Raw genomic sequence first — 14846 nt, 5'->3', positions numbered from 1 at the left:
GGAGACCCTGTGGTAGGCATTTTATATAATGCCTGCAATGTTACACTGTTCTTCTAACACTAATATGTTGACATTCCCAGTTTTATAACATACTTGACAGCATTTATGCTAACAATTACATATTTTGTTTCATCTTTGAGGTGAAATTTACTCAACGTGACATTTACCGCTTGTCAACATTTCAACGATTTTAATACATTAATGTAGTTGTCCAACTTTTAGGAATCCACTTTTAGGGAAAAAAATAACATTATAGTTTCCCTTCTTTGTAACTAAGTGGCCACAGGTAGGCTTTCTGTCTGTCTGTCTGTCTTTTTGTTTTGTTCTTGAGCAGAATCTTAGTTTGTAGACAAGGCTGGCCTGACATTTGCTTCCTTTTACCCTCCTGCTGTGATTACAGGTATGAACCACCATGCCTGGATTATCAGCGCACTTTTTGTTTTTTTAATCAATGCACTTTCAATAGATAGATTTGACTTTCCTATACATTTCCTAGATGGAGAATCATATACTATTTAGCCTTTGCTTCTATCTCTTGGCATAACATTTGAGATTTTATTTATGCTGTTGTTGATGTGTGCCAGTAGTTTTTCTTTATATTGCTGAATAATATTCCATTATGTGGGTAATACTATACTTTGTTTAAACATACATCAGCCAATAGATTATTTCCCAAAATGCTATAAGACACTCATAGAATTTCTTCCTCTCTTCTCAGCTCTAATTCCTGTACTTACTACTCTGTTCTGCAGACTCCTGTAGTTTCAGATGTATTACTGAAGGGAATTGTATATAGTGCATAAACTTCTAGAGTTGTCCTTTTAAGTTTTGTATTATTTTCTTGAGTTCTCACCTAAATTGTCCTGTATCTCGACAGGTCTCTTTAGTGCTGAGTATTTTATGGTGTCTGAACTGTTTGTGTAATTTGTTTGACCATCTTGAATGATTTATTGAATAACTTCAATTTTTTTCTGTTTCAAATGAAAGTGCTATTTATATTAATTCATAGTCATTTGTGTAAACATACATGTCTTTTGCTATTCTAATTGATGTGATGAGACAACCATGACCAAGGCAACCTATAAAATAAAGCATTTGATTGGACTTACTGACGGTTTCAGAGGGTGTAGTCCATGATCATCCTGGTGGAGAGCATGGTAGTAGGCAGCCATCGCATAGGAGTGGCAGCTAAGAGCTCACATCTGATCTCAAAGACGGAGGCCAAGAGAGCAAGACTGAGCCTGGCATGGGCTTTTGAAGCTTCAGAGCCTACCCCCACTGACATACCTCCTCCAACAAGGCCGTGCCTCTTACTCCTTCCTAAGGCTCCATCTGGGGACCAAGCATTCAAATATATGAGCCTATGGGGCCATTCTCATCCACACCACCACACATTTTCACTTAGAACTTTTATTAGTAACTATAACCATGTCCATCCATGTGCATGCCATGTGAAAGTCAAGTGACAGCTTCTAGGAGTCTCTTCTTCTTAACCCTAACCATGACCCAAACCCTAACTCCAACCCTAACTGTGGGTCCTAGGGACCGAACTCAGGCTGTCAGGATTCTGTGGCAAATGCTTTTAGCAGCCAAGATCCTGGAATTACACTTTCTTTTCTTGTGGTAATTGTCAGAAAGTGAATTTACTGTGATATATGGTAACTGAATGCTTCAGTTTTTAAGGAATGACTAAAGATAGGGTGGAGTGGAGTCTCTAGTTCAGGCTGTCCTGGAACTCTTAATACTTCTGCTTCCTGAGTACTGGATTTACAGGCGTGCACCACTATGGTGGGCTCTACCAAACCATTCTTTAGAATGGCTGTAAATTTTGCCTTCTGACTAGCAACATAAGTGGTTTTTCCACATCCTCATCAGCATTTGGTGATACAGCTATTTTTCTTTGCAGCTATTCTGAAAATGTGTGGTGGGTGTTAGTTGTATTGCTTGGCTTTAACTTATATTTCCCTAATGACCGATAATGTTGAACACCTTTTCTTGTACTTGCTTACTTGATTTAATTTGTCCTTTTTGTTTATTTGTCTGTTTGGTTGGTTTTGTATTTCAAGACAGGTTTTCTCTGTGTAGTTACTGGAACAAGTTCTGTAGACCAGGTTGGCCTCAAACTCAGATCAGCCAGCCTCTGCCTCCTGAGTGCTGGGTAAAAGGTGTGTGCCACCGCCATCCAGCTCAGGTGTTCTTTTTGGTGAAACGTTTATGTCCTTAGCACTATTTTCTAATGTTTCTATGTCTTTTAGTGGTGTTTTAGAGTTGTCTTTTAGATTGTTTGCTTTTAATGTGTGGGGTGTTCCCCCTGCAAGTGTGTTTATCTCATGTATGCAGGGCCAGTGGAAGTAAGAAGAGGGTGTCAGCTCCCCTGGAGCTAGAGTTGGAGGTGTCTGTGAGCCACGTGTGTGCTGGTAATGGAGCCTTGGTCCTCTGGAAGAACCGCCAGTGCCCTTAACTGCTGAGCCATCTCTCCAGCCCTTAGATTCTCAGTTTTTTTTTTTTAGTTACTTTGTTCTATATAAAGTTTTCTGAATATATGAGGTTGGCACACGCATTTTTCTGCTTTGTTGTACAGCTTCTCATCTTTGGTGTTGTCTAGTATATCAGGTTTTCCAGATTTAAGTGGGCTTATTTCTGGACTCTGTTCTATCCCATTCATTTATTCATGCTACTAACTGTACTTGTATATGATTCTCAGATTTGCCTGATTAGCTTTTGTCATCTTGACAAAGCTAGAGTCACAAGCAGAGGGAACCTCTATTGATAAAATGCCTGAACCAAATTGGCTTGTAGGCAGACTTGTAGGGGTTTTTTTTTTTTTAGTTCATGAGTGATGGTGTAGGAGGGCTCAGCTCACTGTGGACCATACCACCTCTGGGTATATAAGAAAGAGGGTCGAGAAACCATGAGGAGCAAAGCTAGTAAGCAGCACTCTCCATGGCCTCTGCTTGAGTTCCTGCCCTGACTTCCCCCAGTGATGGAGTATGACCTGAGCTTTGTAAGCTTAAGTGAACACTTTCTCAAAGTTCTTTTGTTCACAGTATTTTATCACAGCAGTAGAGATCAAAGGTGGATAGGAAGTTTATAATGAACATATTAAAGACACGTTAAGGTTATTGAAAGAATATTTCTAGAAAAATTAGCATGGATTTAAAGCTATAGTTGTAGCTGGGGTAGGGTGTGCACATGTGATCTCAGCGTTTCAAAGGCGGAGACTAAGGATGGCATATTCTCTCCAATAATAATAGAACATAAACAACTAACTTGAAAACTGTATTGTATGTTCTTGTGTAGGAGTATACAGAAGAGATAGAGCGTCTAAAGAGAGATCTTGCTGCAGTCCGTGAGAAAAATGGGGTGTACATCTCTGAAGAAACTTTTAGGTAAGCCTTTGATTGTGCAGTTGATAAGTCATGTTTTATTTTTTATAAGTTTACTTATTTTAAGCATATGCCTGGTCTGTATGTATGCCTATGTATACCCCCATTCAGGTGCCTCGAAGAGGGCCCCAGATCTGGAGATGGAGTTATAACCAGGGGTGAGCTGCTAGGTGGTGCTGGGAACTGAACTCAGTTTCCCAGATGAGCAGACATCTCCCTAGCCTCTTACATTTTGTTTTGGAGATGATTTGACTATATATATACAGCCCTGGCTGGTCTGGAGCTCTCTGAATCCTGCTTCAGCTTCACAGTTACTAGAATTACAGAGGTATGCTAATATACCCATTTCTAAAACCAATAATTTCAGATAACAGGTACTTTGAAGTATAACTTAAGTCATGAAGCAATAACGAAATGGTGTCTAATGCTAATAAATGTTTCTCTTGGTTTGATGTTAAAAAGTAGTTACTGGCCAGTGAGGTGGCTATGTGTAAAGGTACTTGCTGCAGAGTCTGACTTCAGTTTGATGTCTGCAACCCACATTGTGGAAGGGAAGAGCCGGTTTTCACAAGTTGACCTTTGACCTCCACATATGCCATATTTGCCCATGTACATGTATGCACTTTTGTTCACACGCACATACACACACTCACACACACCCAAAATAAAGAAAATAAAGTTTTTTGTTGTTGTTGTTGTTGTTTTGTTTTGTTTTTAAATGTGGCATGCCACAGGAGGCAGAGATGGAAAGAATGAGAGTTTGATGCCAGTCAGGGCTACATAGCAAGACTAGCCTCAAGAGTAAAGCTATGATCTGTGAGATGAGTCATCAGGTAAAGGTGCTTGCTACCAGACCTGAGACCCAAGTCCTTAAACCCACAGGGTGGAAGGAGGGAACCAGTCCTCCAGAGCCAGAAGTTGTCACCTGCCCTTCATATGTGTGCTGTAGCACACGCACCATCGCCCTCAACAAATAAATGTTTAAACTCACACACACAACACACACACACAAATTGTTATCAAACACTGTTAGAAAGTCCTTTAGCTTCTTAAAATGATCATTGGTTTATGTGAAAAGTTCTAAGTGTACAGAAGCCCCATGCATAATGATGATTTACTTAGGCAGGGTCTCTAGCTCTTTGTGAATCAAGGGTGACCTTTAACTTCTGATCCTCCTGCCTCCACCTCCAAAGTGCTGGGACACTGGCTTGTGCCACCATGCTCAGTTTTATGGAACCCTGGGGATCAAGTCCAGGGTTTTGGATGCTACACAAGTATTTCACCATTTGGGTCACATCCTCAGCCCTTTCATTGTTTTTTAAAAATAGGGTTTTGCTATGCGGTCCTCACTAGATAGGTCAGGCTGGCCTTGAACTTGTAGCAATCCTACTTCAGTTTTCTGAGAACTAAAATTACAGGTGTGGCTCATAACACCTGGCTCCCCATGTATTATTTACCCAATTTCCACCAATATTTCTTTATGTAACCATGATTCGATAGCAAGCACAGGAGATTGGCATTGGTACCTTGTGTATGTATGGTTCTATACCATTGTGACACATGTATACATTTGTATAACCATCACTGCAGTATATATGTATACATGTGACTTTGCCTCTTTAAAGTCATATTCATCTTCTCTTCTCACTATGAAAACTTACCCTCTAAAAGTTCTAGACTTGAGCTAAACCACCAACCCAGTCATTCTGAAATTTCCTAACACTCAAGAAATCAGTGTGACCCATTAAAGTGGGTCGGAAGGCCTTCAAGTTTTGTGTTTAAAAAAACCATTGCTTCAGCCAGGTGTGGTGTTACATCCCTTTAATCCCAGCACTCACCCACAGACAGACCTCTGAGTTGAAAGCCAGCCCATCTTTAAGAAGTGTTCATCATACTTCATTTTCTGTAATAGTCCTGACTGTCCTGGAAATTGTTTTATAGACCAGGCTGGCCTCTTAGCTTAGAGATCCACCTGCTTCTGCCTCCTGAGTGCTGTGTTTAAAGGTATACACTATCACCACATTTTGGGATTCTTTTTACTTTCTTGTACTGATTTCTGTTATTTGTGATTGTTTCCTCAACTGTCCAGTGAATTTTTTTTGTTTGTTTGTTTGTTTGTTTGTTTGTTTGTTTTTCGAGACAGGGTTTGGAGCCTGTCCTGGAACTCACTCTGTAGCTCAGTCTGGCCTCAAACTCACAGAGATCCGCCTGTCTCTGCCTCCCCAGTGCTGGAACTAAAGGCATGTACCACCAGCGTCCGGCCCGGCTCTGTCCAGTGAATTTTAACTGGTGTTAAAATATGGATTATAATTGGGGATGGGAGCTTAGGGTCCTATGAATTGACTGGAGTGTGAAGTAGTACCTGGAATTGTGTCTGGGCCTCTATCACAAGTTTTCCTGAGTTGAAGTTTGTAGGGAAAAGTGCTTTGATCCTTCTGAGAACACTCGCCCAGTCCTCTGGTTAGAGATTACTGTGGCCACTGTTAACAATTAGGGTAGGTTTCACCATTCACTGTGTAGACTTTCATTTAAGCGCCTGGCTCCTCGTGTGTAGTGAGAGGGAAGCTGAAGTTCACTGGCAGTTAGTGCAGACTCCTGGCTTTCAGGAAGGAGGTTCATTGCCCCCTAGAGGATAGTCAGCAATATCCAGGCCTCTATTGGTTTTAATCAAAGACTTTATTGGATGAGTATTATACAACATGCTTTAATACTTACTTAGGCAGATGGAAGGTGAGAAACAGAATGTCATTCAGGTCTATAAAATTAAATAGGCCCGAGAAGATTTAAAATGCAGACAAAAGGTAGCAGGAAGTAGAACTTAAAAACTGAAGTTGCAACATGGCAGGCTTTTTGTTACTTTTTTTTTTTTTTTTTTAATGGAAATTAGTTTGAAAAATTTGTCATGAGAAAACATAAAGATTCTTAAAACCTGACATTTTCCAATGCATTTTACCTTTTTAGTATTCTTTTGGTTAATTCCATCACTCCATCCTAAGGCTTAAAAATCTTCCTGATACAATTGGTGCATATTCCATGGGTCTGGGGAGACACCCCATTCCTGAGTGAGCCTGACTGATTCTGCTGGTGTCTGAGTCTGAGAACAAGACAGTGTCCCCACAGCCTAGGGCTACGATCCAAGTCTTCTCCACACATGGCTTCTGCTGCCACAGTCCCTGAGCCCTTTGTTAAGATGCCATGATGTGGAAGTTCCCAGAGAAAACACTTTAAAATACACTTGCAGTGCATTAGGATCTGAATTAAGCTCTCTAGACTCCAGGCCACCTGGATTTTCTTCTTGAGTTATAAATCAAATCACAGTCAGGTATATTAAACCTTCTAGAATTCTCCCCCAGAACCTTCTGTTAACCTTGAGCAAGGGGTGCTGGGTAATCTTAACCACCCAGAAGATCATGGGAAGTTTGAGCTCTTGAGCCAAGTGCTCACTCACTCTTTCACTGAATTTCTTCACATGAATTTTGTTGATTGATTCCTTTTTCTTTCTCTCTTTCTTTCTTCCCCTCCCCCCCTTTTTTGCATTTATTTTTCTTACTGTAGTAAGTAGTCAATATGGTGTTTTCTGGTTTAAAAAATCAGTATTGCCACTAAAACCTTTCAATTTTATTGTTATAATTTATAGCACTGTCAAATATATTAATAAGATGTAGTAGTAACAGATCCATGTGACTTTTCATCCATTCATTAAAACAAACCTTGAGGGTTTTCATAGAATGTATTTAACAAAGATTACAAAAAAAAATTTGGTCTCTGTTTAAGAATTCATGTTCCACATTCCAAAAGTTTAGGCTGTTTTCATGGATTTGGTTCTGTCACTTGTTCCCCAGGGCCAAGTCCAACCTGATAGCTGTGATAATTTCTTGCACTTTAGGCTCTAGCCTGGCAGTGGTGGCACACACCTTCAATACCAGCACTTGGGAGGCAGAGGCAGGTGGATCTCTGAGTTTGAGGGCCATCTCGGTCTACAGCCAGGGCTACACAGAGAAACCCTATCTCAACAACCAACCAACCAACCAACCAACCAACCAACCAACCAACCAACCAGGGGCTTCTTTTGGTGGAAAGCCAGCCAGATGAGCATTGAAGCATCACCTTTTCTAGACAGTCATGCTCAGTAAGGGGAGAGGTGGTAATAAAAGTCTGTCTAGCTCAGTAGAATTAAAATCTAGCTCTTGATAAGCATTTTCATCTCAGTATCAACACTAGCTTATCCACTTGCAGTAAAAATATGAACATAAGAATGTAGTTATAAAAATGCATAAAATGTTCTATGCTAGTGGCAAATAAACACATCTTAATATGTTCTAATAAGCAAACATATGTTTAAGATAGTACAGTCCTGTTTTTATTTAAAAAAAAAAAAATCTATTCCTTCCCTTCTGGAATTCTTGCAGCAGGATATCAAGTCATCTTGGCATCCTGAAGCAAACATTGTGATTGCTATTTCATAGCAGCACCATTTAAACACACCTTTGCACAGATCTGAACCCAGTAACATAAATGTTGTAGAGTGCACAAAGATTAAGCAAAAATAGTTCTACATTTCTATTCAACCCCAGACCTCATCCAGCTCCTTTGTGGTCTCATTTGTGTGGGTGGAGAATACTGCTGGCATCTAGTAGATAGGAATCAGTGATGTTACCAAATATTCTCAAATGTGCATGATAGCTTGTTGCTAAAATTTATTTTTTCTTCTGTTTGTTTCTTAGTCTTTTTGGGGAGCCTGCCTCCCGTCTACCAAGTAAATCACACACAGAGGCTAATTCTTAGTTATGAATGCCTGCCTGGCCATAGGTTGGCTTGTTTCCTCTAGAGTTTCTTAAATTGTCCTGACTACTTTTGTGCCTGGGCTTTTATCTTTCTCTATTTCTGTATACCTTACTTGCACACTTACTCTGGATGGCTGGACAGCTGGCCACTGATTTCTTCCTCTCCTTGTCCTCTTGCTCTCCTCCTTGGTTGTCCTTCAGTTTATCTTCTTTGCCTGCCAGCCTTGCCTATCCTTGTTCCTGCCTCATTATTGGCCATTGAACTCTTTATTAGGGCCATCAGGTGTTTTAGACAGGCAACGGATCACAGCTTCACAGAGTTAAACAAATGCAGCATAAACAAAAGCAACACACCTGAAAATAATATTCTACCACATTAGCTCACAGCAAAGATCTTGTACAAAGTACCTGTCCTGCTGACGCTGAGAAATTCTGCCCTAGTGAATCTCACAAGGCCCAGTACCAGTGGTGTTTACAGTATACCAAATATATCTAGTATAACTGTGTGTGTGGCATCCCCTGTATATACTGAGGTTTGATACTGTTCTGTATACATACTGTGACTCAGTCTTCTAGGTGAATTTCATCATTTATCTTACCCATTTCTTGAAGATTTACATGTAGGCAAAACACTCATCCATTAACCACATATAAGTAAATCTTCAAAAAAGAGGATGCATTTGTTCGTTGTGTTTTGCACTTAATATTTATCACCACATGGGTATCGTATGAGGGTGAGAAGTATGGAGATGAGTTTATATAATAGGTTGTATTTTGTTGTACAATTAAATTTTGTAGGATTTAGAACAAAGCAGTAACTGTTAATTTGTATTAAACTGTTTTAGAGCCATGAATGGAAAATTAACAGTTCAGGAGGAACAGATTGTTGAATTGTCTGAAAAGATCGGTGTCCTTGAGGAGGAGCTCAGTAAGGTAGGCATTCCGGGTGGTGTGTGAGGTCCTGGGAAAGGAAATACTGAAAGACACTTAGAATGTGTGGGGCTTTTTCTCCTCTTTTGAAAGAATTTCTTTTCTTTTTGACTCTTTTGGTAGATTTACTTACTTACTATGTTTACAGTGTTCTGTCTGTATGTATGCCTGCATGCCAGAAGAGGATCTCATTACAGATGGTTGTGACCAATCATATGGGTGCTGGGAATTGAACTCAGGACCTCTGGACGAGCAGTCACTGTTCTTAACCACAGAGCCATTTCTCCAGACCCTTTTTTTTTTTTGATTCTTAAACTGAAGTTGTATTATATTTTTACCTTAGTTAGTATTGAAAAAGCTTCTATTTTGATATTTATTAATACAACTTTAGAGGAAATAAGTCAGACTGCTTAATGACTGGGTTATGTTTTTGAGAAGTGTATTTTAAATGATTTCATTGTTATGTAAACACTATAGCGTATACATATTGTACAGACCGCCAAAGCATGCTACAGGCCTAGGATTCCTGGTACACTCAGTTTTTAGTTTTATTTTGAGACATGTAGTTTAGGTAGCTTCAAACACATGCTTCTAAGTTACAAAGGAGGCAGAGGCAGGTGGATCTTTATGATTTAAGGCCAACCTAGTCCTGTATTAAGTTCCAGGCTAGCCAGGGCTACATAAAAAGACCCTTCCTCAGAAGAGCAACGAAGTTATAGCCAACAATGACTGAGCTTGTTCTGCCTCTACCTGCGATTATAGCAATGCATCACCAGCCCTTGTTTTATGCGGAGCTGGGGGTAGAAGCTTTCAAGTTAAGGATTTCAGAAACTGGGAGACACTGGACAGGTAGACAAGCAACCGGACCCTCATGTTGCACCTATAAGGGCAATCCACCGAAGTCCTGGAAGGAGCCTGGAGAATCAACACCACCATATTAGACCTGCTATTTAAGTTTTGAATAAGCTTTCTGGAAGACACCAGATGTCATTTAAAAAAAAAAATGTTCTGACCAGTCTGACAAATTATCACAGTTTTTGCATCTGAATAATTTATTTTGTTTTTCCAATATTGTTAACTACCCAAGTGTTTCACCAACCACCAGCATTTTTCTGACTCTTAAAGAATTGTTTAATGTGTTATGTGTAGGTTACAGAGTTATTTGTGGATAATAAAAATGAACTTGACCAGTGTAAATCTGACCTGCAAACTAAGACACAGGAACTTGAAACCACTCAGAAACATTTGGAAGAAACAAAATTACAGCTTGTTGAAGAGGAATATGTCTCTTCAGCCCTGGAAAGAACTGAGGAGAAGCTACATGATGCCGCCAGCAAGGTTTGTCCTTTGTATTGAAAACATTGAAGGGTGGGTAGAAGTATCCTTGCTTGCTAAGTTTCAGTTATAAGATTTTAATTTTTTGTTCCAAATGTTATTTATGTCCAGTTATGAAACAATATTTCACTATTTGACCTATGTTTCTTTTTATAACTGGAATGAAAACATTACGTGTTTCATTAGGCATGCTTTTGAGGAGACAGTAAATAAAGCAAAAGGAAAAAAGTTTGTGTCAAACATAATTACTGAAATAAATTTGCTAATCAGTTTTCTGCACAGATGGCTGGCTTGGGGAGGGGGATTGGAGCATGGGGAGGGGAGAGAGGCTTGGTGGGGACCAAGCACCTGGGTCTTTAGTATCTGGTTCTCACTAGGGAGAGAGCCTTATGGAATGCAGGCACATTGATTAGACTCATGGGTTTTTTGTTGTTTTTCGAGACAGGGTTTCTGTATATTGATTTGGAGCCTGTCCTGCAACTAGCTCTGTAGACCAGGATGGCCTCAAACTCATAGAGATCCACCTACCTTTGCCTCCCTGGCCAGTGCTGGAACTAAAGGCATTTGCCATCAATGCCCAGCTGATTAGACTGTTTTTATGTTACCTTTTTTGTTTTTTGTTTTTTAAATATACAGTTGCTTAGCACAGTTAAAGAAACCACCAAGGATGTATCTGGTCTCCATTCAAAACTCGACCGTAAGAGAGCAATTGATAAACACAATGCTGAAGCTCAGGTTATTTTTGGCAAAAACCTCAACAGTCTGTTTAATAATATGGAAGAATTAATTAAAGATGGCAGCACAAAACAAAAGGCCATGCTAGAAGATCATAAGACACTGTTTGGTAAGTTCAAGCATTTCTGTGGGTGTGTCTTGTGGATGTGCAGGTATAAGAATATAGAAGCCAGAGGACAACCTCAAGTGTTATCCTTAGGGTGCATGTACTCATGGAGGCTAGAGGCGTAGGGTTCCCTCCACTGGAACAAGTGTTATCCTTAGGGTGCATGTACTCATGGAGGCTAGAGGCGTAGGGTTCCCTCCACTGGAACAAGTGTTACCCTTAGGGTGCATGTACTCATGGAGGCTAGAGGCGTAGGGTTCCCTCCACTGGAACAAGTGTTACCCTTAGGGTGCATGTACTCATGGAGGCTAGAGGCGTAGGGATCCCTCCACTGGAATATGAGCCACCTGATGTGGGTGTGGGGACACTGCACTTGTGGTACAGCAGTGTATACTCTTAACATCTCTCTAGCCTCCCCCTTACTGGGTGGGCTGGCTCTGTTGAGTCCAGGCTAGCTCATTCACTTGCTCTCACATTCTCTTTCTCCCTTCTCTCCTCCCTCTCTTTCCCATCCCCCTGCCTCCTTCTCTGCCCAGTCTCCCATTTCTCCTCCCTCCTCTGCCTTCCTTCACCACCACTAGACCAGCTGGTTTCTAACTAAATCCTTCCATCTCTACTTAAGCACTAAAGATTACAGTAAGAGTGCCACTAAACTCTGGTCTTTTGTTTGTTTTTAAGGCAGGGTCACAGGTACCCTGGGCCAGTCCTGAAGTTGGTGTGTAACGGAGGATGACTTTGAACATGTAATCCTCCAGTCTCCCACTTGAGTACTGGGATCATAGACCTGTGCTACCACACCTGCTCTGCAACTGAGCTAAATCTCCAGCTCATTCTAAGTCTTTCAGATATATATGCTTCCCTTTTTTTTTTTTTTTTTTTTTTTTTTTTTTTTTTTGATACGGGTTTCTCTGTGTAGCTCTGGATATCCTTGAACTCAGATCCCCCTATCTCTGCCTCCTGAGTGCTGGGATTAAAGGCATGTAGCACCAGGCCTGGCTTACTTTATTTTAAAAATCCATCTGTCTATCTTGAGGTTCATTAAGTTGAGCAAATTAAACTTACTTTGTAGCCCAAGCTGGCTTTGCATTTGTGATCCCCCTGCCTCGTTTGAGTGCTGGGGTTACAGCTGTGAGCCAACACACCTCACAGTGACATTCAGTGCTATTTTAAACAAATAAGACAGCTCACGTGACAGTGTCACCTGAGCTGTCCCATTGAACATGTTAGCTGTTTAGTCAAGAGATTAATGTTTTTGCTTTCTTTGCAACAAATTGTAGAGGTTCGTTGTTGATTTTAGACGGTCTGAAGTTAAAATTTATCAAATTAGCATATTATTAGAAATAAAATTTACTACTGAGCCTGACTCATTTCTTTGAGGTTATTACTATTTAGTTTCTTGGATCCCTTCCTAGAAATGTTACTTTTAAATTTTTGTAGAGAGAGTAGTTTAATTCCTAGCACCCACATGGCAGCTCACAACTGTCTTTAACTCCAGTTCCAGGACATCTGACATCCTCTCTTGAATCTTTCAGTGCACAGATACAAATACACACAAAATTAAAAAAAACAAAACAATTTTTTTGTTTGTTTAGTGTGTGTGTGTGTGTGTGTGTGTGTGTGTGTGTGTGTGTGTATATACTTTTGCCTTAACATGCACTTTTCTATACTTCCATGAAGATCCCAGGGTTTGAACTCTGGTCCTTAGGCTTGGTGGCAGGTGTTTACCCAACCCCCTTCCTGATATTTCCTTTGAATAAATTATCATGCAACTTTTTTTCTTGTGGGAAGGTGTATCTTAATAATTTGCTGTATTGTCAGAACATGTGTGTGTGTGTTGTTTTTTGTATTTTCTTTTGAGATAAAAGTCTCATATAATCCAGTTTAACTTGCCTCTTACCATGTAGCTTGGGGTGACCTTGAACTGTGTAGCTGAACCAGATCCCCCTATCTCCACCTCTAACATGCTGAGGCTATAAGTGAGTTTCACTCTAATAAGGTGTAGTTATCTCTTTTTTATAGATTCCTGTTTACTATAAAACTGATACTAATTTTAGAATATTCTAATTCTTTTTTTTTTTTTTTTTTTTTTTTTTTTGTTGTTGTTTTGTTTTTGAGACAGGGTTTCTCTGTGTAGTCCTGGATGTCCTGGAACTCGCTCTGTAGACCAGGCTGGCCTTGAACTCACAGAGCTCCACCTGCCTCTTTCTTCTGAGTACTGAGATTAAAGACATGAACCACCACTGCCTGGCTGAATATTCTAAGTCTTAAACCCGGGTGGCTCATGCCTTCAATCCTAGTACTTGGAAAGCTGAAGTATGATTGAGTAGAATTAAGTGCATTCTAATTTTAATATTATTCTAAGGTATACTGGAGAATGATGTGCTCTTAATATGCCAGGGCTTATAGAACAATATTTAAATCTTATTGTGTAGTAAGACAATTCTTTAATGTAGTTATTAGAAATTACATAGTAAACATTGATTTTTGAATTATTGAAAGTGGTCTTAACTGCATTTAAATATATTTATGCCAAAGTTCACATCTCTTTCTCTCTCTCTTTGTAGGTAATCTCATGTCTTCTAGTGTCTCTGCATTAGACACCGTTACCACGACAGCGCTTGGAACTCTCATGTCTATTCCACAAAACGTGTCAGCTCGTGTCACCCAGATCTCTGATAGGATATTGGAGGAGCAGTCGTTAGCAGCACAGAGTAAAACTGTGCTGCAAGGATTGATCGTTAGTAAATCTTTTAATGTTTTCAAAGGGTGACAGGCCATCAGAAATGGCATTAACTGCTCTTAGCTTACACTTTACAGGGTTTTTGCTTCTGTTTCTCCCTCACAGAAAGACTGCTTTCCAGGAAATATGACTGAACTTTGAAAGTGTTTTCACTCATTTGGTGTAGTTGAGAATAGGAATAATTAATCCATTGTCATTCACATGTTTGTAATCTTAGCATTTGAAAGATGGAGGCAAAAGGATCAGGAATTCAGAGCCATCCTTAGTTTTTAGTGAGTTCAAAGCTACATGAGACCCTGCACAAACAAAAGAGTAGCAGTTACTAATAAGCCTTCTAGTCTCAAAGAGCAGCTGAAGTGTGTTCAGGAGATCTGAGATCTGTTATTTTGCTTAGAAATTGGTAATCATTCTCTTCACCAGAACTAGAGTCAGCTTAACCCAACAGGAGATAACAAGTAGCTGGTTTCTTATTTAGCACAAATGGCCCAACATAAGAAGCCCCCCCCCTTTTTTTTTTTTTTTTTTTTAATTTATTAGTGTGGGCTTGTGGGCTTGATTGAGGGTGCATGCATGCTATAACATGTGTGAGCTCAAGGAACAAAATTTCAGAGTCCTTCCACTGTAGGTTCTGTGGATCAAAGGTAATCAATCAGGCTTGCCATTGAGCCTTCTTGCTGGTTCATGAGCAACTAATTTTAAAATGTAAATAATATGTGGTGGTAATAGCAGTATGAGATAAAGTGTAATAGCAACACACATAGAATCGAGGATCATACAATAATTATTCTTTACGTTAGCTCTATGTGATTAAACCCCACAAGGCCTCACTT

At 39.9% G+C, this 14846-nt stretch overlaps 1 protein-coding gene across 2 annotated transcripts in view; it reads left to right on the top strand.

Moving 5' to 3' along the window:
• Kif11 (kinesin family member 11) overlaps positions 1–14846 on the top strand; it is a 62872-nt gene that overhangs the window by 35124 nt on the left and 12902 nt on the right. For both annotated transcript variants that reach the window (XM_051199576.1, XM_051199575.1), the window contains exons 10-14: positions 3301–3389; positions 9016–9103; positions 10250–10438; positions 11072–11279; positions 13841–14013. In XM_051199576.1, the coding sequence (XP_051055533.1) occupies positions 3301–3389; positions 9016–9103; positions 10250–10438; positions 11072–11279; positions 13841–14013 (747 nt within the window). The remainder of the gene's footprint in view (positions 1–3300; positions 3390–9015; positions 9104–10249; positions 10439–11071; positions 11280–13840; positions 14014–14846) is intronic.

Source organism: Phodopus roborovskii, unplaced genomic scaffold (assembly GCF_943737965.1).
Source record: "Phodopus roborovskii unplaced genomic scaffold, PHOROB, whole genome shotgun sequence".
Lineage (NCBI taxonomy): Eukaryota > Metazoa > Chordata > Mammalia > Rodentia > Cricetidae > Phodopus > Phodopus roborovskii.
This window is presented reverse-complemented; position numbering and strand designations above follow the sequence as displayed.